Here is a 26417-nt window from a genome sequence, read left to right as displayed (position 1 = left end):
GAAAGTTGAAGCATAATTCCTCGCAATGCTGTGTGGGAATCCTTGCATGTATGGTTGTATATCCCTCAAGGATCTGGGTAGGGATCCTATTCCAGACACTCCATGAGTCAAGGGAGCCAAGAGTCTACACTGCTGTGCACATTAAAGTGGGAAGGTTTGGCTGTTGCAAAGAAAGGCAGCCATCCTACTACAGAGGAGGACGGGAATCCCTGGTATGTATGCATGAAGCGTTGCAAACCCTAAAGATTGGATGGAGAGGTTCTGTGTAGGAAAGTGCCCCTTTTGGTCATGACCACCCCACTTTTTGCCACTGGTACTGCTTTTTTTAAAAACTGTTGTGCACTGGGTCCCTGCCAACCAGGCCCAAGTGCCAATGCTCTTTCCCTAAAACCAAGGTAAAAGGTTCTAATTGTCACACAGTCGGCATACACATTGGCACCCCTTTAAGTCCCTAGTAAGTGGTACCCCTGGTACATAGGGCATGGGTACCAAATAGGGTCGCTAAGGGCTGCGGCGTGTATTGTGCCACCCTCAGAGACCCCCATACAAAGTGCATGCAGCCTGCCATTGCAGACTGCGTGTCATGGTGCAAACCATGAGTAAAAACACGACATGGCGCACACTGTGTGCTGTGCCAAAGTCACTGCATGTAATATATGTGAGTTATCCCTACAGCTGGCCTTGTAGCCCTAAGGCAGGGTGCATTATTTTACATGGGAGGGCATATCTGCATGAGCAGATATGCCCCTGTGCGGTCTAATTCAATTACTAGATGGTACAAGTGAACTGGGAAGACATCAGGTACATGTACTGGGCACTGGTCATTACAAGTTCCCCAGCTACATGGTGGCTTCACTGAAACTTATGGTGTTTGGTATCGAACACTTTGTCTTAATAAATCCATACTGATGCTAGTACAAGATTTATGATGACATGCATCCAGAGGAGAGGGCACCTTAGAGGGCCCCCTGAAAAACCTGCTAATATCTAGTGTGTTTGCTGACTGGTCTCGTCCAGCCTGCCACCAGACACTTGTCTCTGACCCCCTGCAGGTGAGAGCCCTCTCTCTGAGGCCAGAAACAAAGCCTGCTCCAGAGGAAAATGTTTACACCTCCCCCAACAGGATGGCTAGTGATTTAGCATATCGAGGCCAGGAGTTTCAAAGCCCCTGCTGCCTTTCAAAGTTTCAAGAGTTTCACAGCCCCTGCCACTTCCCTTAGACCTGGGAGATGCCACCCCCTGTCTTGAGGCCCATTTGCCACCAGGACAGGTGGGGAATTAGCTGTGCAGTAGGCGTGTTGCACCAGGCTAGTCACACCTCAAAGGTAGGCTGCCTAATGTGCTTCATGGAAGGATTCCACATCATGTTTTTGGTGGAATTAGGAACTCTGGGACAAGGTATGACCACTCCCTACAAGAAGGGGTATATAGAGGGTGTAGTGACCCCAAGGGTAAGTAGTCTATTGGCTACTACCCTTCAATCCCCTTAATGCCCCTGACACCAGGAACTCCGATTCACCTGACCCAAGAAGGACAAAAAAGACCAGAAGAACGCAAGAACTGAAGACTAGCTGTTAACTTGTCGACAAACCCTGCCTGCCTGCTCCTGTCTCAACAATTGCAAAGACCCGACGTGTCCTGCAGGTGTGCATCCTTCAAAAGTCTTGGAGCATTGCCAGCACTTCGCCAAGTCAGCATCTCTCTTGAAGGGGAGGAGCCATTTGCCTGCAGGCACCAAGCGCAACTTCCAGTTTGGCGATCTGCTGACCACCGGGTACACCGATGCAGCAGCCGCCCAGGTTCAGGTCATCGTGATCCAGGAGGTCAGGTCGTCTCCCCACCAAGTTGGGAGTTTCAGGACACCCAGGAGCCGCCCTGCACCAATACCAGGGGTAACGAACCCCTTGCAACAACCAAGGCTTGTTTAGTGTCCAGCTCGGACACCAACACTGCCAAGACCGAACTACCTACGAAGGACTTCAAAGTCACCGAGGCCAGCACCCAGAGTGGCCCTCCTGTGCTGTTTTGCCCCCATCTCCAGGTCAACACGAAAGTGAAAGCCTTCAACACAAGCGACCCGCCGGAGAAAACACCCGAGCCCCACAGCCCTAATTCGAGCCTGCTGTGGGAGGGTGTGTCGGATATACAGACGCGGAGGCTGAATGTATTTTCCAAGTGAGAATATTTTATCATCAGGGAGGTCACTCTTTGGTGTGGCTGTTGGGAAGGTATCGTGTCCTATCCGTGAAGAGGTACTGGGGTAACGCTGTTCGTCGTCGTCTTCCTCTGAGCTGGATCTCAACGGCGTCTGCCTCGCTTCTTCGGCCGTGGTTGGATCCTCCCGAAGGCTCATGGAAAGAGGAAACAGTGGGCCGTTAGTTTCAGGGTCATTCAGTATTTATAGGCGTTACTCTACCCGTCACCTCACCCGTGTTTCTTAGCCTGGGTTTCTGCCTTCCGGAACAACTTTCCCCTCAGCTGTGTCGCGGAGGATAGGGTTAGAGAGTGGTGGGCTTTAGAACCCAATGGGCGCTTCTTCAAAGTTATAATACCATAAGAAAATTATAAGGGGGGGGGGGAAAGGGGGGGTGCCAGGAAAAGCCAGCGTGGTGAGGAAGGCTGAACGATGTTCAGGGGTAGAGGAAATGCCGGAATATCACACTGTGCTCAGGAAGAAATTATACGGGGTTGCAGGACTAAGGGTGCACTCGAAAAAAAAGAACTGATCAGTGCCCAGGGTCCCGCCCGTACCCTTTTCCACCCCACTCCCTCTGCTCCGTCTCCTCCCTCCTCCCCGCTCCCTGCCGGTCTTTCCCCTGGAGTTTCGTCACTCACCGGCCTCGCCGCAACTCTCCTGAGTTGCGGCCGCTCCACAGCCTCCTCCGGGGGACACCACCTGTCTTCGCTCCAGAACTCTTCCGGATCCTCCGATTCGGTTCCGCCTTCGTTCCCAACCTGGTCCGGTTCGCCGTCGTTCCGCTCCCCGTCTCTCTGCTTCGCTTCCCTCGTCCTTCGGCTTCCTGCTCCTTCTCCGCTCCGAGAGAGAACTTCCCGGGTCAGGTCTCCTTTAAGTGGCGGATGAGTACCGCTTCTGGGGTTAGCCCCACCTTCTTCCGTCCTCTTGCCTGTCTGTGGGAAGAGACGAGAGGGGGGTGTGGTTGACGGGTATTCTGGAGTCTCATTCCGGGGTCTCTGCTTTCTATCCGGCGTTCGCACTCCCCCGTACCACAGGTAAGGAAGGAGTTTTGCGTCGCGCCCCCGGCCCCACCCCCTCACACCTGCCCACAGTGCACCCTTGCCCCAGAGACCCACAAGAATCGAACCCCCCCTTTGGGTACCGAAAAACTTGTCCCCAAGACCCTACTATCAGGATTTTTCTTCTTAAAGATTTCTCCATAGACTTCAGCTGTGGTGTTCTAAGCTACCCTTGCAAACAGCACCTCTGCATCCTGGCACATCTGGGCAGGTAACCCAAAACTGCTGATGGTTCGAAGGACCTTGGCCTTTGTTTACCTTCATTACAGAAGAACTACTTACAAGTCATTTGCAAGTGACCCTATGCAGTGTATGTTTCTCCCATAGGATAACATTACCGCGTTCGAGGCTCATGCCTCAAATCTTACAGCTGTATTTTCTAATTGTTTTGAAAACCGCTAAATTACTTACCTAATCTCGTAGATCTTGGTGTCTTAATAAATGTAAAAAAATTGTTTTTCTAAAATGCTATTGGATTTCTTGATTTCGTGTATCTCATTTATTGACTCTGTGTGCAACAAATTCCTGACACTCCCCTCTGATAAAACGAACACAAGGAGATGATAGACGGAGCGCTGAAACTTTTCAGAAACTCACCCCCCAATCTCAGATCTGGGTTGAATCCATCATTGTTGTTTAGCTCACCACGCCACCCCAGTTCAGACATGGCCATATGAAAATCAGTCTGACCCAGTGCCTCATGGGAACAGCCCAGCCCGAACTGCCAAGCCCGGTCTTCCCTGGGCTGGAAACAAGCATCCTGGGACCAGTTTCGGGCTAACAGCCGTCCTCAACCAGGCTAGCTTGAATCCAGTGGCAAAGTGAGCAAGGGACACACGTCTGGGCATACCCTGCCAACTTAGGGCGAACAAAGCAAACACAAGGAGATGATGGACGGAGCGCTGAAACTTTTCAGACACTCGCCCCCAGTCTCAGATCTGGGTTGATTCCATCATCGTTCTTTAGCTCACTTCCCCACCCCGGTTCAGACAGCCATGTGCAAATCAGTCTTGACCCTGTGCCTCATGGGAACAGCCCAGCTCAAACTGCCAAGCCACGTCTTCCCTGGACTGGAAACAAGCATCCTGGGACCAGTTTTGGGCTAACTGCCCTCACCAGCCAGGTTAGCTTGAATCCAGTGGCAAAGTGAGCAAGGGACCCACTTCTGGGCATACCCTGCCAAACTAGGGGGAACAAAGCAAACACACGGAGATGATGGACGGAGCGTTGAATCTTGTCAGACACTCACCCCCAGTCACATCTGGGTTGAATCTGTCATCGTTCTTTAGCTCACTTCGCCACCACAGTCCCTTGCTCACTTTGCCACTAGATTCAAGCTAGCCTGGCTGATGAGGGCTGTTAGCCTGAAACCGGTCCCAGAATGCTTGTTTCTGGTTCCGGGAGAACCTGGCTTGGCAGTTTGGGCTGGACTGTTCCCATGAGGCACAGGTCAAGACTGATTTGCATATAGCTGGGTCTGAACTGAGGTGGCATGGTGAGCAAAAGAACGATGGTTGATTCAACCCAGATCTGTGACCGGGGGTGAGCGTCTGAAAAGTTTCAGCGCTCCATCCATCATCTCCTTGTGTTTACTCCCCTCTGATGAGCCTATGGCTGTTCAACCACACTAACACAAATGGAGCACGTTGGGATTGCTAGAGCAAGCCCCTGTCCAGTAGTAAGGGATCCTTGGAGACAATGCATAGTGCACCTCATTTTGCTACACTATATAGAGAGCCACCTTCCTACATTCCGTTACTCCAAGTGGTCTGTGAACCTGTAAATGTACGTAACAGTAACATCACTGGCAGTTTGATGACATACTGTATATATAAAATTGGATAAATATATTGTATATTAGCAGGGTGTATTCGTGTTGGCTATCAATGTGCATTTCATGATATGGGTCCCAAAGGAAATGCATGTGGTTATAAAAGAAAACACCCAGCCGACGAGCATAGATTGTGGGAATAAATGGTGCAAGAACTACACACCCCACTGCAATTAGTAGACCGGGAAAGGTTCAATTACTGACTGTGAGAAATTAGGTTATTAATCTTGGAGGGTGATACCCCTACCAGCTCAATAAACCAACTCTTCTTAGGTCAAAATGCAGCTCTGGGAGAATCACGGCTCAACCCTGGTAGCTGTGGCACAAGCTGCAGACATTTCTGTACTAAGTTCAAGCAGTATTAACAATTCAAAAGTAAAGAATGCAACACAATAAAATCCTTAAACCAAATTAGACAAATAGAGAAACATGTAATGAGCAAAAAGACACCAAGATCATCCAGATAAGTGAAGGACAAACTAACCCGATTACATAGTGTCCTCTATTTTTATATATTGGCAAACTGCCCTGGGGGCTTTAAAGGCACACTTTATATGTGATATATCTATATATATATCCATTGGAGTTATAAGATTCTGTTGCCAGTGCTGCTTCCGCATAATTACAAATTTGCCAGATCATCTGCAGAGTTCAACAAACCTAATTCTTTCTAGCTCAAAAGGATCAAAAGTTACAAAAAATGTGCCGACGTGTTCCTGTGCAGTGAAGGGCCCTTCTCATATGTTGACTAGTCTTCTTTCAGTTCTTTATTGCTGTATTTGATTGTTTACTGTTAGTTCTGAGATTAAATCTTTGCCCAAACCTTATTACTATGAGTAAAAATTATAAAATAAGGAAGTGATACTATCACAATGTGCTGCATTATGTAGCCAATTTTGCCTTTGTTGCTACTTAATTTAGTCAGTCTTGCATAATTTACTCATTGTTGTATACGTCCGGTAGCCCCAAGTATATAAAAATAGGCTTTCCCTATGTTGCTAAGGCATTTTTCCCTCTCAGGGTGTCACTGCAGTGCATTTAAACTGCAGACTAGCCAGAGCACAGTAATGCTCAGAGTAGAAATATATGTACATAGCATGAGTGGCTGTAGAGAATTGTTTTAATATAAATTTACGGTACATTGAGTGTAGTGCTATTTTTGTAGGTTGATGGTCTATGACCACATGGTTGCCTAGGAATTCTTTCTAAACAATTGTAGAGAAACATGCTCCACATACTTCTGCCATGTAGTATTGGGTTTGTACATGTTCAAGTTATTTTTCTTCAAAGAGGTCTTTCAGATGTACTCTGAGAGAGCTCTGGGTTTGTTACATTTTCTTATATATTTTTCAGCCCCATGTAGTAGAATTTCTATACCAATGTTACTGTAGAATAGTCTGTATCCCGATGATTCTCCGTCGCACTACTTCACCGGATACCTTTGGAGGACAACAAATCAACTTGTGGTACCCTGGAGGCTTGGGGCATGCCTGCACGCTCTGGATACCTCGAAACCTCCCTCTACCATCAAGATCCGAGAACGTAGACTGCATAGGTGTTATGGAACAAACACACCTTCAGCATTTGCCCCAATACAGCTCAAAGTATCCGTCGTCGGATCATGAAGCAGTCTGCAGCTTGTGTTTTGCCCCTGACCAGGACGATGCCTCTTGTGAGTCCTCCCTCGCCCACTGCTCGAAAAATACCTGGAAGTATCAAAGAGTGAGGTTCTGGGTACATCGCAAACTGCACACCAACAGGCATCCTCTGAAACTCTGGATATTTTCAGAGAAAAGGTTCCCATTGGTGCTGAAGAAGGTGGAGACATAGGCGCATACAGAACACAGGCAGCCCAGCAAACGCCTAGTCCAGAGTCTGTCAGAGACTGAGGAAGAGAAGGATGTTGAGCTGACGGCAGAGACCACCAGCCCTCAAACTAAGATGATACCGTGGGTCGTAAGTACCACACCCAAATGAGTCCACGCGACCACTCCAATGTAGAGCACCACTCCTGTAGAAGTCTGATAGATCCCTGAGCTTGCACATTAGAAACTGCCTTCTCCTGGACCTATACTGCCTTCGCGCTCTGGCCGGCAACAAGAGAAGTCTTCTTTGTATAAAAGGGCTCTGCAAAGGTCGTCTGTGCTCATCAGCCATCGAGCCCCACCCAATCCAAGGGCGTCTAGCATTCCCACTCACACCCAAAGCTGATGCAGGAAAACCTGTCAACTTCGAAAGCTTAGTCGACAGCTCATCTGAGGAATTAGAGGCACCAATTCTGTAGCGATTTCAAGGAGGAGCTTGATACCAGGCAAAAACGTCATTCACTTCTTTGCTCACTCATCACTGGGAAGATCTCGGCAAAACCACCTCTGCTGAAGATTGCCTTTAAAGAAGAACCCTCCTCTGATACCCCATTTGAGCTAGCACTAAATATACACGGGTAGCGGCACAAGCCCTCACCCATTTGATCGTCTTCCTCTGTCTCCCCCGCCACGTCTTCCTTCCTGATCTCTGCCGCCAACTCTACTACCTTTGCCAGCACTTGAAACACCACGTTGACGCACATCATCTCCTCCCATCACCCCACCCGCTGGATCACATCAGGCCAGTGAGTTTTAGCTGCGGCTCACAATGGCTACTTCCTAGAACGTCTCTCAACCCCTCCCAAGACCTCCCTCTGCAGGGTCATTGTCAGGTGAGGGACAATCTCTGCTTTCTCGAGGTAGAAGTAAAAGTGTTCCTCCAGAAAGGGGCAAAAGAGGAGTATTTCCACACCATGAAGGAAATGGCATCTACTCTCTTTACCACCTCATTCCCAAAACGGACACTCCCTCGGGGCTCTAAACAAAAGCATCCTGTTGTAATAATTCCAGATGACAACCCTGCAGGACATCATCCTCCTGCTCCAAAATGGCAATTACCTGATGGAACTCGACCTCCAAGTATGCCTGCTTTCACATCCCCATCCACCCTGCTCATCGCTGGTAACTTCACTTTGTGGTAAGCAGACGTCAGTCCAAGGTTCCAAGGGTGTTTATGAAGTGCCCGGCACTAGTTCCCTTTCATCTGCAAGAGGCTGGGCAATCTGGTCTCTCACTAACTCAGCATTGCACTGCTCAGCGGCAGGCAAAAATGCCCAGCCCACGCATAAGTGGCAATTTCCTCATTCAAAGCTTGGGATTTACCATAAATGCCACCAACCGATCCAACCCATCCTGGGTTCCATGGCCTCAGTTACAGGAAAAGCCTACCTCAGTCAACAGTGGGTGCTCTCATTCAAGCTGTTGTGGCTTCTGTTTCAGCCCAATCATCCACTCACAATCAGAACCATCATGTGCCTATCAGGAATGATGACCTTGTACAGTTCTGTCGTACCTCATACCAGGCTACACATGCCCCCCTGCAAAGAGAACTTAACAAGGCAACGTTCATAAGCCCAGGTCACTGGCAGAATCCAGTGTTGGGAAAGGGCAGCACTCGCCCTGTCTGCATTGGTGGAACAGCAACAACGTGCGGCAGGGTAGTCTTCCTCATACTCAGGTTACCATTACCACATATACCTCCCTCATAGACTGTGCTTCGCATCTCAGTGTGCTTACCGTGCAGGGGGTGCCGTCTCCTCAACACTTGGGTCACCACATCAGTTATCTGGAACTGCTGGCCATTCACGTAGCTCACAAAGCCTTCTTCCGGATAATTCTGAGGAAAGTTGTTCCCATTAAGACAGGCATGACCAGCATGTACTACCTGCAGAAACCAGGCAGCACACCTTTTCCCTAGCTCTGAGTACTAGTGCAGGGGATCTAATATTGGGCGACCTGCCATGATGTACAACTCTTGGTGGAACATCTTCCTTGGGTGGACAGCGACTTTGCAGACCTGCTCAGCTGAATGCATCAACAAGTCCACGATTCGGAACTCCACCCTCAAGCCCTAGACAGGTACTTCATGCATTGGGGCACCTCACAAATAGACCTGGTTTGCACCCCCGAAAACGCAAAATGTAAAACTTTGTCTCCAGGTATCCACAGCCCATGGGCAATGCGCTATGGATGAATTAGTCAGTGATCTGTCTCTACTCTTTTCCTTCTCTCTGCTCCTTCCGTGCATGGTGAACATGTGACAAACAACCCAAATGTTCATGCTGGTGACTCCCACCCGGGTCAGGCAGTCTGAGTACTCCATGCTCCTGGAAGTGTCCATCAGCCCCCAATAAGCTGCCTCAGCGGTTAGACCTTCTACACAGACACAGTCACACCAGGCACCCAGACAACCTAGCGATCTGGCACCGGAGGTCCTAGGATTTGTCTGTCTAAACCTCCCCTCAAGAATGAATGACCTTTTTGAGGGAAGCACGAATGCCCACTTCATAGGCCAGAAATACAGCACAAAGGTTTGCCAACTACAGCACTTCCAAAAACCAGCCCTCTATCAGTGTTAAGGACATTGTCTGCTTTTTCTTACATCAGCGGAGGTCGGGCCGCGCCTACACATCACTATGTTTACACCTAGCTGTCACAGCAGTTCAAATGCAGAACATTGAACATTCATCCCTTTTTATGATACCAGTAGACAAGGCTTTTACGGATCATTTTAAGAGGATCATAAATCCCAGAAGACCCCCTGCCCATGTGTGGAGTCCTAACGTAGACCTCACGAGGCTCATGCAGCCATCTTTCCAACCTTTACACTCATGCCCCTACGGTTCCTGGTGGCTTTCTTAGTGGCCACAGCTTTCCTCTTTCATTCAGGTTCGGAAAGATAGGGTTGTCGACTGGACCAATCCTAAATGTCTTCAAAAGGTGGTGTTGCCTTTTCACCTCAGTCGGAGTATAGAGCTTCCAGTCTTCTTTCCACTGCCAGATCAGAAGCAGAAAGAGCTCTACACATGTGACATGTTAAAAGAGCTCTTTTGTATTAAATTGAGAAGATCAAGCCCTTTTGTAAGTCTGATCAGCTTTTTATAGCTTTTGCGAAACCTCACAAGGGTTACTCCACCTCCAAGGCAGGAATAGCAAAATGAATAGTAAAGTGCATCCAAATCTGGTACTACAAGGGTAAGAGTTCTACCTGTTCCGCTCAGGGCGACACAATCCATAATAAAGGCGCAACCATGTCTTTCTTTAGAACACCTTGCTAGCTGACATCTGCAAAGTGGCCACCTAGTTAATACCTCACACTTTCACTAAACACTACTGTGTAAGCCCGCTCTCACCTCCTGTACGAAAAACAGTCTAACGTGGAGTCGGTGACCGTGTGCATTGTGAACCAAGGAAGGCATCATAGAACAGCTTGTGGCTTGAAAGAAAACAACTTGCGCACATCCAAACCCAGATGGCATGAGTATACAGCATATGTGAATCTACAGCACACACTGAACATATGCTTACAGAGTAAGTAACCGTTTCCTTGTGTCACATTTGGTTTGCGTAATTACATTCTGCGGCCCACTGATGACATTTAACTTTCCGTGCAACAGGTGCTCTTAGGGAACCATTTATAGGGGATTTGCATAGACGTTTATTAGGCTCAATTGGGCTTTCCCGTGCACAACACATGTTTTAGCGGGGAAGCACAGGTACATCACTACTGTGTAGCAGAGATAAAGTGCACAGATTAAGACCAGCAAATCCAGCTATCCAAAAATTGGGGGACCATGACAAAAATTCACTGGTCTTGCAGTGATTACCCTAAATGAGTCTTGTGATGTACTATAGATGATCATACATTGATGCCCGCTTCAGTGCTGACCTAAGTTTGGAAAGTGCAGGTGGTTATATATTTCACAAATTATCTACTCTAGGTGTCACCGGTTGATGACTAAAGGTGTCTGTTTGTTTTTTTTTCTTTCAGGATCCCATCCTGCGACGCTCCGGCATGTACACGGTGGCCATGGCTTACTGTGGCTCCGGCAACAACAAGGCCATCCGTCGTTTGCTACATGTGGCTGTAAGTACAGCGAGAGGTTGAAAGCGTGATTTAGTAATGTTTGTGTCTATGTTGTTACTTGGTGTGTGCTCCTTGTTGTGGGTCAGTCGGAGTCGGACATTTATTTTTAGTTCCTGGCGGGAGCTCACATTCGGCTTGAACAGGCTGAATATTGTGGTCCTCTAGTCCTGGGAGCAGATCTCACTAACAGTAAAAGAAGTCTCATTATGTGCTCAAATCTTTTAGTTTTTTACTTTAACTAGATCTTTAACAGAGTTCAGATTGATTGGCAAGTGTGTTAAACAAAGGCACGCCACACTACTTGTAAACAGGAAGCGTTTTGGCGAGTAGATATTAAGGATTGGTTAAAAGAGGAATTTAGTAAGTGTCTGTAAATGGGGAAAAATGTGCATTGGTAATCAGCTGATAGCCCGTATGGTGAGCTGGTTGACTGTGATAAATGGGTACTAGAGGATGTGGTTAAAGATGTAATTCTTTTCACAGTGGTAAATGTATAGAGTATGCCGTACATTACTTGGTGATTAAACATGTTGACCTTTTGTTATCGCTGATAAATTTCTATTTTCCCCTATATGTCAGAATTACACTACTATCTGAGGGCATTCACTTTAGGGTTGAGATTTTCCCTGACTTATAGAATTACAGTACTGGGCCATCTATTTAAACGTTTGCACCACTGTGGACATCACACTGAGGATGCTACACAGTGCATGTTAGCCCCTCTCACCTCTATTTGGCTTACTCTGTCCATGGGTGACACCAATGTTTAGAAGCCCAGGTCGCAATTTGCGTCTGTGCTCCATCATTCTACTCCCATGAGGTGGCTTCCCTTAATTGCAACACATAAACAGCTGCGAAGAGAGCTACCTATAGCTCGAACCAAAACTATAAATTTCAGTAGCTCCCATACTAGTTACCTATAGCTCGAACCAAAATTATGAATTTCAGTAGCTCCCATACCATACAGAAGGCTTCTCCTACTACTAGGACAGACGCAAACATTGCAGTAGCTTTCTGATTTGGTGGTTTTGTTTCTTACATAATTTTGAGGTGGGGTCTTGCCTTGTCCCTTATTTCACTCTCTCTCGTCTCCTGTTTGATATTCTTAAGTTAGTACTGCTCCCTCTGATTTTCCATGCTGCTTGCCACAGTTTTTTCCTGTTTTTTTTTTTTGAGTAACAAAACCCAACCCCCCCCCCACCCCCCCCAGCCCATTTTTCTTCTTTCCTTTAGTAGCTTGACGGAGTGCTACACATGACCTTAGGAAACTGAGCAGTGGTTCCCCCCGCCCCCACTTTTTGCTCCCATTCTAACTACTACATGCTGATTTTTGACTCTGACAGTGCACTGAGGCCCGCTAACCAGACCTCAGTGCCAGTGCTTTTCTCTTAAAACAAAGTAATGTCTGATTGTTCAACATTTGGCCAAGGACTTTAGTACTCCTGTGAGTCACCAGTAAATGGTACCCATGGTACCTAGGGCACGAGAACTGAAGAGGTTCCCTAAGGGCTGCAGCAGATCTTATGACACCCTAAGGAACCCACACACAAATTTCGCCCAGACTGCCGTTTCAGGCTGTGTGACATGGAGCAAACTATGTTTGAAAGCATGACATGGAATGCTTTCAAACCTGTGTGCCATGCCAAAGACACTGCATGGGCTATATGTAAGTCACCCTTACTTCAGGCCTGGGAGTCCTAAGGCAGGGTGCATTATAGAACATGTGAGGACTTATCTGCGTGAGCAGATATGTCCCTATAAAGTCCAGTTCCATTGCTGGATATTACAAGTGAGCAAGGAAGCTATCTTAAGGTATGTACTGGGCACTGGTCAAAACCAGTTTCCCAGCTACATAATGGCTTCACTGAAACCTATGGTGTTTGGTATCAGACACTTCATATTAATAAATCCACACTGATTCCAGTGATGGATTTATTAATACATGCACCCAGGGGGTACCTTAGAGGTACTTCCTTTTTTTATTTTTTATTTACAGAGTTTTATATAGCGCGAACTTGACCCGAAGGTATCGGAGTGCTTTACACAAGCACCAGTTGCGTTATATGGTTATATGAGGACACATTAATTTTTGTTAGGCACAGAGAGATTAGGTGATTTGCCCAGAATCACAGGATGTTGCGCGTCCTTGCCGAGGCTCGAACCCGGTTCCCCAGATTTGGGGTTGACCGTACTAGCTATAAGGCCAACTCGTCTCCCCCTTGGACCCTACTAGTCCTCTAGTGTGCTTGCTGATTGGTCATGTCCAGCCTGCCACCACAGACTAGTTTCTGACCCCCTACGAGGTGAGAGCTCCATTCTCTGAAGTCAGAAACGATGTCTGCTCTGGCAGAAGGTGTTTACACCTCCTCCAGTACTATGGCTAGTAAATTAGCATGTCAAGGCAGGGAGTGTCCAAGTGCAATCCGCCTTTGCTATGCGGGTCTGGTTTCCCATAGACCTGGAGGATGCCTCCCCGTGCCCTGAGGCCCATTTGGCACCAGGACAGACAAGAAATTAGCTATGCAGGAGGATTGTCGCTGTGCCAGACTGGACACATCTCAAGGGTGGGCAGCCTGAAGTGAACACGAAAATTAGGATTCCACCATCTTGTGGAGTTAGGAACTCTGAGACAGGGTGATGCTCACTCCCTACAGGAAGTTGTCATCTAGGGGGTATAGTGACCCCAGGGGTAAGTAACCCATTGGCTACTACTCTTCACTCCCTTTAGCTCCCCTAAATCGAGTATTAAGGTGGTCCCCTGACAACAGGAAATCAGATTCAACTACTGGGAACCGAGGAGGAAAGAAGAAGACCCGACTAGAGTGAAAACTGAAGGCATGCACCAAAGATTGGCCCAAAACCGTGCAAGGCTGCTTGCAGTTCGACCGTCCCTGGACCGACTTCGCCAATACTGGCCACCCTCTTTAAAACCCTCGGAGGACTGCCCAGAACCTCAGCAACTGGGAAAGATCTCATTTGGAGTACAGGAGCTGCTCTCCTGCATCTGCAGGCAACGCAAAGGCTTAACTGGACCACCGTGTTGCTAGCCGTTGGGCTCACCAAAGGATCAGTGCAATAGGAAAAGGTATTCGTGCTCCAAGAGGTCTGATCCGTCCCCTTACCCAATTTGGAAACACCAGGACTTTTAGGAGCCGCCCAGTACAAGTACCCTGGGTACCGGAACTATCTCAGCTACCAAGGCTCGTTGGTGGTCCATTCTGGACTCCAACGGCACAAAGCCACACCCACTGTCGAGGGACGTCAGTGTTCACCAGGCCAGACCAGAGAGGGCCTCTGCTGCCTGGTTTCCTCTCCTCACCAGGTCACCAAGACAGAGTGAGGCTGTGACCAACTGCAACCCGATGTCTCAAAGCACCCTTGCACCAGTGCCTCACAGCCCGATTCCAAGTGAGGCGACAATGCCAAAGTAGTCTTGAGACCTTCGTGAGTTAAGCTCACCATTGGATTTGGTCAGGCTGATTCCCCCTGTTGCCACCTGCAGCCTCTTTCTGCAGGAACTGATAACCACAAGAGCCTACTGCGACGTGACCCCGCTGGACAAAGCCCTACTGCACACGAGCCCCTCCAGCCAGAGTTTGAGTGGACCGACTGTCCTTGTGTGCCCAAGACCATCCAGCCTTGAGCCCTCCTTTGGGGTTGTCCCGGACTGGCACCCCCCCCCCCCCCGTCCCTGCTTACATCCTCTTTTGACAGGTACTGTTCCCCATTTACATAAACCGGGCACTGACGCCGAAAAGCACTTATGCACCCGGACGCCCCAGAGCTGACCTGTTGGTGCTGCCTTGGACCTAGCCTTCAGTCCAGAAGAACAGCCCTGTAAGTTGTTGCCAAGTGACAGAATGCAGTATATGTTTTTCCTCCTTAGGATAACATTACTGCCTTAAAGATACAATTCAGTACATTTTCTAAGTTTTGAAAAATCATTACCTTATAAAATACTGACCCAATTACGGTGATCTTGGTATCTAAATTCATATAAAAATCTGTGTTCTTTTTATAAATTGGTACTGGATTTCTTCATTGAGTGTGTCACACTGACTGTGTATACAGTAAATTCTTAACACTATCCTCTGATAAACCGGAGCTGTTTGCCCACACTACCACAAAAGAGAGCATTTGGGATTATTGTAACCCCTGTAAACTAGTCGGGGTCACCTGCACTCGCTGCACAGTGTATCTCATTTTGGTGAACAATATAGAGAACCAGCTTACCACATTGACCACTTCACTTCTTACGGCCTTTTATCACTCTGTGTCCAGTAATCGTCCAGTCATTGTCTCTTAGGAAGACCAGGAAGACCTCTTTTCTGACTCCCAATTAATTTCCTGGATTACCCTGTTGTTTAACATTTGACCAGTGGAGTTCTGTCTCAAAATCCATGCAATACCTGCTCTTTCTTTGCTTCCTATTGTGATCCTAAATGCTCATTTTCGGTTTATTTGTATAGTTGTACTTCTGTCTGCCGAGATGCTGCAGTATCTGGACAAGATGCTATAAGTGGGTTTAACACATCCATGTTTTCAGAATTGTAGATCGCCTCATGTCAAGTTACGTATAATCATGGACTTTTAGGTCGCTGTTGGTAAGTCTGACACCAGCACGCTGCCGGTTCTGAAAGATCCTTTCCCTGTCCTGTCATTCCACCTCCTTGTCTTCTCTTAAGGCCTTTATACAATTGCTCTTAGATCTCCTCCTTTTTTCTCAAATGTTATGTTGTAGCAGAATCCCTTTGTCATTTTCCCGCATTGACTCTACTAAGGTGAATTTAATAAATACATTTAAAAAATTGACCGAATCCTGTCATAATGCAAAATATTTTTCCTGGATAGTAGCTTTCCTTGCAGCTATTGAGTCTGCACCCAGTTATTGAGATCCAAACTGTATGTTCTGAGGAACACCTTCAGTTTTTCATAGAAGCAAAGCTGCCTTTAAAGCCCCTCTTACCTTCCCAAAGGTATCTCACGTTTCCTGCATGTTAAGCCTGTTTATCCAAAAGCGCATTTCCCTCAGCCTTCTTCTGCGGAAGCAAGTATATTTCACATCCTCTGTGGAGAGCCTCTAAAGTTTTGGTTCGACAAGACTGAAGAATCTGTTTGTCATTTGTGAGCCCCTCTGTAACAGGAAGGCAATGTCCATTGCTTTGGATAGCTTCCTTCATCGTGACGGACACAACAAGCATTGACAAAGCCAATAGCTCTCACCTATGTGAGAACCATTGGCTTTGCCAATATCTTTTAGCCATGCTTTATAGCAGCGTGGCTGCTGTTCAGCATGGCTCAATGTTTGTGGAGTGGCGCAGGGTGGTTTGGCGTACAGTGGAGTGGCGTACAGTGGAATAGCATACAGTAGTACATTTGTGGGTGTAACTAAAGGGCTAGTAGATATGGCAGATAGGATAAAAACATGTGTATGCCTGTATTAAAAGTAGGAAAGCACATTGCACGTCCAGAAATAATACCAAACAACTTGTAAAGTAAAATAATAAAAACAATAGTGTGTTGCAAAAAGACAGGAAAGAACAAAGACGAGGAAGAACACATGTACTAGGCCATGTTCCAGGGAGGCGCTAACACAAGAAAGGAAGGAAAGCCTATTGGAGCGAAGCAATCAAAAGATTGACAAATGAGAATAACAACGAAAGAACTAGTGGGATACTGTGGGCAGGTTTAAGCTCCCAGAATGGAAAACAGTACGAATTGCAGCACAGCGCAGGTGCTGTGTAGGTGAGAGCTTTTAAAAACACGAATACTTGAGGGGAGACTACATTAAATAAGGGGCAAAGCAGTCTCTGCTACCTTCCTCAGACATGGCCCCACATTGTCTGTACACAGGCTCAGACCCCATAGTAGGTGCATAGGTGTGCCGTGCACCTTGGTGAAATGTTTGTGGGTTTAGGAGGTAGCTTATTTGTTTATTTTTTACTTAGTTCTAACTTGTTTCCTCTTTTTTGTTACTTTGCTTCCAGCCAAGGGATAGGTCATGAGCTTGGAATTCTGTTCAGTGTTTGTAAATCTAAACGAAGTTCCCATGACAGAGAGGTTACTGCTGCTTACTTTTAATTGTAGCTCCCCATCTTGGAGACCTTTGCTGGATTCGCAAACAGGTTCAGGACCCATAGTCTGGAATGATTTTAACAGTACTCTAGTTTGTGAAACCCAGTGCTTAGTAGAGGCCTCTTGAAAATACATTTGTTCAAGGCAGCCTGTGAGTGTTGGCTGACAGACCCCATGTTATGCATTGACAGACTTGAAGCTGAACTGGAGTATGCCATTCAGTCCTCCCCTCACTAGACCTTATTTGCCCTCTTTTTCTTTCTTTTCTTTGAGACGTTATCAAGTTTTTTTATCTTACAGGAAGATGTTAGAATTGTTTATCACATTTCTTCGGAATCAGTAATTCAGGCGATTAATGGCCTTCAAGCTAATGCCTATTTAAAATTACAGAAAGTAGTGGTAAATACATTAGTTGCAATAATTTGTGGTATATAGAAACTTCCAACCCAAATTACCTCCGTCTCTGTGACTTCATAGCTATCCATGAGGCCGGTTGGATCATACTATGGAATCCATTTTGTTTCGGGTTCCATCTTGTGACACTAAGTGGGAGCAAGCCTGCAGAAAGTGCACAGCCCTTGGCCTCTGTGTGATCTTGAACTGTCTTGTACTTTTTGCTGTAACTACAAGGCCTTGAGAATGACCGAGTCACAAGTGTATGTGGCAATCTGTTGCTATGCTTCTCTTGCTGTTTCCATAAATGAATGCCCATGTATAAGTTAGGACGTTATTCTGATTAATAAATGGATAAATGAGTAGAAATCCCCTACTGTTTCGCCGAGCAACTGGCTCTCATTGCCTCGCATTGGCTGTGTATCATTTGTGCAATATGTGCAAAATGTCTTGAATTCTATACAAACCCCATGCAACTTTTGTATTTTGGGTTAGGTCCAGACTGGCACCTGGCTCCATGCAGTTGTCAAATAATAAGATGCTTTAGAATTCCAACCTGGTTAATGTCTGTCGTATTTTAGATTTCCACATATTTGGCGGAGAATGCAGGCAAACCAGAAAGTATCACTGATAAAACAATATGACCGAATTCCAAGGACAGGATTGAGAAACAGTAGCCTGGGGGTTTTAGAAGCACTAGAGAACAAACACGAGACTCCCTAATTGAGAATGGAACAGGAAGATGTTTCGCCGCAGTGCATTCAAACTACCCCATTCGTCCCCCCTCTCCCTTGCAAGTTCTTCCTAAAATAGTCCGAGGAAGAAGAGGAGAAATGCAATCTTATTGATTACTTGATGCACCTAACCCGAAAGAAATCTCAGGATAGAAATCTATACATGGGAAATAGTACCTGCCAACATTACATACATTTACACACCTCCAGTGGAAAGGAAGGGATTTTTCCCAGAGATAATTGTATATAAAGGGATGTACTTTATATGTGGAAAATCAGCGTGCTTTTATCTGCCCCGTGGTTGGTATGGAAGATTTAACCTAACCTTTGTTACACCCTGGATGTTCCATGTTCAACATTTGCTTGAAGCAAGGCCTGGAGCAAGTAAGGGAAAGATGAGGCCCGGGAGAATTATCAATTGGGTTAGTAGCATACTCTCAAAACTAGGAATACTAACTCCACCACTAGGGATGTCTCATAATAGTCATAGGAGGAATGAGGTGGCAAGGTTGATTGGGGACTTATCGTATGACACCTCAGCTTCCCTAGGAAATGCGACCGATGAAATGACTGCAATGAGGACCCTAGTTATACAGAACATGTTATCGATTATTTCGCTTGCTAAGAAAGGCAGAATATGTCGGCTAGTGGGCCGAAAGTGTTGTGCCTACATACGGGACAACAGCAGCGACATTAGAAAGACAATAAATAAAGAACTATCCAGAAAGGAAGATTATGGGATTCCTTGGCTGCCTGGAACCGTGCCAGTTACCTTTCCCACCTGCAACACGTGTAGAACACTCTTTTTTCTTTCCGCATCTTTGTCAAGTAATCCTTGGTTCACCTCTTCCCAAAGATGCAGGATCACAAAATACATACGTGTACCACAAACTGGAGGTGAGAAGGTGGCTGGACCGTAGGTAGAAAAACTGCAGGAATTCCATCAAAATATCGATGTTTCTTGGTCACGTTGTTTACGGAGTCAGGAGATCCTGCTTTTTCTGTTGTTGCCCAGCTTTGGACCACCACCTGCCCCATGTGTGTCCCTGGGGCTGGTGGTCTAGCATTTCAGCAACCAATGTCGGGAATTAAAAAGGGATGTCCACTCCCTGTTTAACATTTCATAAATTATCCCACTCGAATTACTTGGAGATTTTATACACTCCTTGAACGAGCTAACTAGTTCGAGGCATATGAGCTGCAGATTGTACACTTAGCATAGGTCGCCATCTGGTGTTGGGCCCGGATGTTTGCAGTTTGTTTTTCTTCTTGGACCGTGCTTGGAAGTCACGAGTTTGGTGACTCCTCCTTCGGTCCGTACTGCGCATGGGCTTCGGCTCCATCCTCAGATTGTTTTTTTCCGCCATCGGGCTCGGATGTGATACTTCGTGCTCCGGCTTCGAACTTCTACGGTTCCAGCCTCGACGGAAAATCCTCGATTCTTCGAGTTCCTTCATCATCTTCATCTCTCGAAGCGGCACTTTTTCCATCCCGTACATCGACACCGGCCTTCGGGCCCTCCGCGACTCCGGTCCCGGCCGATGGAAAGGACTCCGTTTAAAAAGTGCCCAGAATGTGGGTCTAAATTTCCCCACACCGACCTCCATCAGGTGTGTAACCTTTGCCTCTCTCCGGAACACGAGGCTCGAGACTGCCCCGCCTGCAAGTCTTTTCGATCGAAGAAAACTATCCGAGATCGAAGGGCTCGACGCACCATGGCGCACTCATCCTCGACAGTTCCACCGGACATCTTCGGAGACGACGCCGAAGCTTCGGGGCAGACGCACACCGAACTGGGAGAAGACATCGTCAGCGCTTCCGAGGCCGACGACTCCGACCTGGAGGACGTAACACCAGGACAGCGGGCCGTGAGTACAATGCCCCCTCCCAGCCCCGCACCGAAAACCAAAGAGACTCCGGTTACTCCCTCGCCTGCCGGCCTGGGCAAAACCAAAACCAAAGCCTCGATCACCCCACCTTCGGGCCCGGTGTCGAAGCACTCAAAGTCTCACGGCAGCTCGGGATCGAGCCAGCCGACGCCCGGTGCCGATAAACACCACTCGGCACCGAAGCCTGCAAAATCCAGCTCGACTCCGAAACCACCGGTGCCGAAACCTGGACACTCGGCGCCGACCAAACACAAACAGAAATCGGTCGGCACCGACGCTCCGGCGCCGAAACAGCATTCCACGCCGAAACACACGGAGACCTCCAAAAAGCAAGGCGTACACAGAACATCGAAACCTCCGGTTCCGAAATCGCCGGTGCCAACAGACGACTCGGCGCCATTGGCTCTGTTTACACCAGACCCTTTACAAAAGACTTTGTCCAGAGATCCAAAGACTGGCCTTTTGACTGTGATTACTAAGAAGCGTCGCCTTGAGGCTCGACTCCTCCTCCCCCACCCAAAAAGAGGGACTCAGCCACTTCTCCCCTTAGAGTACCCTCCCCACTGCCACCCCCCCTCCCACCACCACCCCCTCCACCTTTACCTCACTACGATCCGGCCCCATCCCCAGATCCGGATGACGGGGACCCGGACAATGACCCAGGGGACGCCCCAATGGATCCCACCCCACCAGGGACCCCAGATCCATGGGAGGATTATAATAACCCTGATGTACCCAATGTACCTCAAGACGACCTATACCCATCAAGGCCGTCCCCTCCAGAGGACTCTTTAGGGTTTCACCATTTAGTGCAGAGAGCAGCACACTACCATGGGGTGGACATGCACACGGAACCAGTGGAAGAAGACTTCCTACTGGATACATTTGATTTACAAGATCGTTCCACTGCTATTTTACCCATGCTTAAGGGTGTCACCAAGCACGCTACAGAGGTATTCAAAGACCCTGTCAGAGCCAGAGTACTAAACCCTAGAATAGAGAAGAAGTACAAGGCGGCACCCACAGACCCTGCATACATCAAGGGCCCTGCTCCTCTAGATTCCCTAGTTGTCTCCACAGCTAGAAAGCGGGCTAACTCCCAATCCTCAGGAGATGCCCCACCACCAGACAAGGAATCTAAACTTCTGGACGCGTCTGGTAAACGCACCGCCTACCAGGCTGCAAACATGTGGCGCATTGCAAATACACAAGCACTGCTTGCGCGATATGATAGAGCACACTATGATGAATTAGAGGCTCTTATGCAGCACCTTCCAGAGAAATACAAACGCCAAGCTCATGACTTGATACAGGAGGGCAAACTAATCACAAACACCTCCATTAAGTGTGCCCTCGATGCAGCAGACACTGCTTCTAGAGCCATAAACACCAGTGTCCTGCTTCGCCGCCATGCCTGGCTCAGGATATCAGGGTTCAAGCCTGAGGTCCAGACATCAATACTTAATCACACCTTTGACCAGCAAACACTCTTTGGCCCAAAGGTAGACGAAGCGCTCGAAAAAATGAAGAAAGATACAGACACAGCGAAGTCTATGGGAGCGCTCCAGACCCAAGCCTCTAAGCGTTCCTTTCGACGCTCGTCCTTTCGTGGCACAGGTAGAGGCTCCTCCACTGATAATGCCTCTACCTCCTACAAATCCCCTCCTCAAAATACCTTTTCAAAGGGCAACCAAAGAGGTGGCTACAGAGGCAACAACAATAAGGGCAGGGGCAAAACCAACAATACCCGTTCTGCCACCCCACCCGCACAATGACTCCCCTTCCCTCCCCCCAGACCATTCCACTCCGGTCGGGGGCAGACTACAAGATTTTATCCACGTATGGGAGTCCATAACATCGGACAAATGGGTGACCCAAATCATTCGGTCAGGGTACTGCCTCGAGCTAACATCTACCCCACCCAATATCCCACCAAGGCACCGTCCAATGTCCCAAGAGCATTCCACACTGCTCAAACAAGAGGTACTCTCGCTCCTCCAGAAACACGCCATAGAGCAGGTACCCGACAATCAACGAAATCTAGGGGTCTACTCCCTATATTTCTTAATCCCAAAGAAAGACGAGACCCTCAGACCCATTCTGGATCTCCGGCCTCTAAATGCCTACATACATTCAGACCACTTTCACATGGTCACCTTACAACAAGTCCTCCCACTCCTCTGCCAGGGAGACTTTCTCACAACACTGGATCTGAAAGACGCGTACTTTCACATTCCAATACACCCCTCTCACAGAAAATACCTCAGGTTCGTGGTGGACGGGCAACATTACCAATTCAAGGTTCTCCCCTTCGGGGTCACCACTGCACCACGGGTGTTTACCAAATGCCTAGCAGTAGTAGCAGCACACCTCAGACGTCGACATGTTCACGTCTTCCCTTACTTAGACGACTGGCTCATAAAAGCCGCGTCCTACCACCAATGCGTGCAACATACAAACAGCACCATCCAACTGCTTCATCAGCTAGGCTTCACGGTGAACTACCAAAAGTCCCACCTCATACCATCTCACACAAAGCAATATCTCGGGGCCACCATAGACACCTCAAAAGGTATTGCCTATCCAAACCCAGCCAGAATCACAGGCATTCTAGCCTTACGCAAAATATTCCTTCCTCAACACTCTCTACCAGCAAGAGTGTTTATGAAGCTCATAGGGATGATGGCGTCTTGCATCTTCATAGTGCCCCATGCAAGACTCCACATGCGTCCACTTCAGGAGTGCCTAGCACAACAGTGGAACCAGGCCCAGGGTCAGCTAACGGATCTGGTGTTGGTGGACGGCCGCACACATCACTCTCTGCAGTGGTGGAACACCACAAACCTTTCCAAGGGACGGCCGTTCCTGGACCCGGTTCCCCAAGTGACTCTAACAGCGGACGCATCGCTCTCCGGCTGGGGAGCGCACCTCTTACACCTCACAATGCAAGGTCTATGGACGCCACAGCAAAAAACGCTCCACATCAACCATCTGGAGCTTTTGGCGATCTTTCTAGCCCTAAAATCTTTCCAAAAGCAGATTTCAGGCAAAGCAGTCCTCATTCGCACAGACAACATGACTGCGATGTATTATATACAGAAACAGGGGGGGACACACTCTCCCCAGCTCTCCCGCTTAGCCCAGAGCATATGGAGATGGGCAATTCCCCAAAACATTTTTCTCCTGGCACAACATGTTCCAGGCGTACAAAACACCATAGCAGATCTGCTCAGCAGACAGACTCAACAACTACACGAATGGGAACTGCATCCACAAGTTCTTCACCCATTCTTCCAACAGTGGGGGCATCCTCAAATAGACCTCTTCGCCACCCACGAAAACAAAAAATGCCCAAGCTTCGCCGCCAGATACCCACACCCATTGTCCAAGGGCAATGCGATATGGATGAACTGGTCAGGCAGATTTGCATACGCCTTTCCACCTCTCCCACTAATTCCATTAGTGGTCAGGAAACTACAACAGCACTCCCTCACACTCATTCTGGTAGCTCCGACGTGGGCCAGACAGCCGTGGTACACCACGCTACTACAACTATCAGTGGTACCACATCAAAAACTGCACCTTTCCCCGTGCCTCCTAACCCAGAACCATGGAGAAATCAGGCACCCGGACCCAGCTCAGCTCAACCTGGCGATCTGGCTCCTGAAATCTTAGAATTCGGGTACCTTAACCTTCCCCCTGATTGCATGAACATCATCATGGAAGCCAGACGTCCTACCACTAGAGCATGCTATGCCGCAAAGTGGAAAAGATTTGTAATGTACTGCCGTAACAATACAATCAACCCTCTAGATGCATCCATACAACACATCATATGCTATCTGCTCCATCTTCACAGGTGTAACCTAGCGTATTCATCCATACGCCTACACCTAGCAGCGATCGCTGCCTATCTACAAAACAGACAGCATTTGTCACTCTTCAGAGTGCCCGCTATTAAAGCCTTCATGGAAGGCCTTAAACGAGTAATTCCTCCCAGGGCACCACCCTCCCCTGTATGGAATCTAAATTTGGTCCTTACACGACTAATGGGTCCGCCCTTCGAACCAATGCACAAATGTGAGCTACAATTTCTCACCTGGAAAACAGCTTTCCTTGTAGCTATCACTTCCCTTAGAAGGGTTGGTGAAATACAAGCGTTCACCATACAGGAACCTTACATACAAATGCATCACAGCAAGGTCATACTTCGAACTAATCCGAAGTTCCTGCCCAAAGTCATTACCCCCTTCCACCTCAATCAATCAGTGGAATTACCTGTCTTCTTTTCGCAACCCCAATCTGTTGCGGAAAGGGCCTTACACACACTAGATGTGAAAAGAGCGTTGCTATATTACATGCAAAGAACGCAACCCTTCAGGAAGACCAAACAGTTGTTCGTTTCCTTTTCTCCACCACATAAAGGCAACCCCATCTCAAAATCAGGGATAGCTAGGTGGATTGTAAAATGCATACAAATTTGCTATCAGAAGGCAAAGAGAACATTATCTGTTCCCCCTAAAGCCCACTCTACAAGAAAGTTAGGGGCTTCTATGGCTTTTCTAGGGAATATACCCTTAGATGACATATGCAAGGCAGCCACATGGTCTACACCGCACACATTCACAAAACACTACTGTGTAGATGTGCATTCCCAGCAGCAAGCTAGGGTGGGCCAGGCTGTACTAAAAACACTCTTTCAAACAGCTGCAACGGATACCGGTGGTCGCCGCTAAGGTTGGGTACTGCTATATAATCTATGCTAAGTGTACAATCTGCAGCTCATATGCCTCGAACGGAATATGCTACTTACCAGTATGCATCTGTTCTTGGCATGTAGAGCTGCAGAGTTGTACACGCCCACCCGCCTCCCCGGCTACCTGTATCCGTTCCAGTCCATCTTATTTAGATACAACACACATGGGTTTCTCACTGTTATTACTACGCTCCATCATTTCCCTGTTGGCGAAAAACAATCTGAGGATGGAGCCGAAGCCCATGCGCAGTACGGACCGAAGGAGGAGTCACCAAACTCGTGACTTCCAAGCACGGTCCAAGAAGAAAAACAAACTGCAAACATCCGGGCCCAACACCAGATGGCGACCTATGCTAAGTGTACAACTCTGCAGCTCTACATGCCAAGAACAGATGCATACTGGTAAGTAGCATATTCCTTATTGCAGGTTTGTACGTTTAACAGTGACTACAAAGTGGCCAAGAAACTAGAAGGAATTCAAAATGGTGGTCTTGTGGAGTCGAAGAATTTGAGCAGGTTTCAGAAGTTGTTCTTTTTCGGCTTCGTCCCACTAGACAAACACTTCCCGTTCAGTCAACCTTTGTGATGTTCATGTACATGTACTCCGTGTCTATTCCGTTCTTTGCGTTGTCAAACACCCTATAGGCAGCTTCTCCCCAAAGCTTGTAGATCTCACTAGAGGAATGAACTTTCTCAGGGCTCCCAGGAGGTCCGAGCTCCTTTATTCATTGAGTAGAAGCAGGATTCTGCTGGTTGTTCCTGGTTTAGTATTTGTTGTCAATATTGAAACATGGAGTACTTTTATAAGACCCCTCAATTCTCTTCTGTCTCCATCAGGTCAGCGATGTTAACGATGATGTCAGACGTGCCGCTGTGGAGTCCCTGGGCTTCATCTTGTTCAGGTAAAACCCCTCTGTTTTTTTATTATTATTCATTTAGAAATGGCTCAGAACCTGTTGATGTTCATGCTGTGCTAGAGTGAGTCCCTCCATCGCTTGCAGGCAGGGATGCATGCTCCGGTGTGCTGGGAGTGGTGGTGTATCATAAAAATTGACCAGGTTACTGTATAGTATTATATTTACTTTGGGTCGTGCAGGTGATTGGTTGTCTCTAAGTTGTTGTTACTTTAAAACAGTTAGTTGGCTTATGCAAGTATTTTTTAAGGTTTGCAAACTTGTATTTTCTTGCTGTTTACCTGGTCTCACAGTGAAACCCTATAGTAATGTGCAGTAATTTGGGTCGTCTCATTTTATCATATGTAATAATAAATTAATCAAGATATGTCTCTTGGTTCTGTGGCTGTGTAGTTTTGTGTTCGTGTTTACTGGTAGCATTCCCCCACTCTAGGCTGAGGGAAAGATGTTGCTTGGCTTGCATTGTTCCCGTCTTCACCTTCTTCTAGTACTCTGGCTCTGCTAGTGAAAGGATGAGTGGGTCCTCTCCACCTTTTTTTGTCTGTGGTGTCGCGTTATTTGGATCGGTCAATCAGGCCTAGTTTTTATCATTAGATGTATGTGTTGATTTTCAGAAGT

General features: G+C 47.6%; 1 protein-coding gene across 1 annotated transcript in view; it reads left to right on the top strand.

The window, feature by feature from the left end:
- PSMD1 (proteasome 26S subunit, non-ATPase 1) overlaps positions 1-26417 on the top strand; it is a 386750-nt gene that overhangs the window by 66815 nt on the left and 293518 nt on the right. Inside the window, exons 15-16 of the mRNA XM_085635741.1 lie at positions 10943-11038; positions 25723-25787. Coding sequence (XP_085491867.1) covers positions 10943-11038; positions 25723-25787 — 161 coding nt within the window. The remainder of the gene's footprint in view (positions 1-10942; positions 11039-25722; positions 25788-26417) is intronic.

Source organism: Triturus cristatus, chromosome 11 (genome assembly GCF_964204655.1).
Source record: "Triturus cristatus chromosome 11, aTriCri1.1, whole genome shotgun sequence".
Classification (NCBI taxonomy): Eukaryota; Metazoa; Chordata; class Amphibia; order Caudata; family Salamandridae; genus Triturus; species Triturus cristatus.
This window is presented reverse-complemented; position numbering and strand designations above follow the sequence as displayed.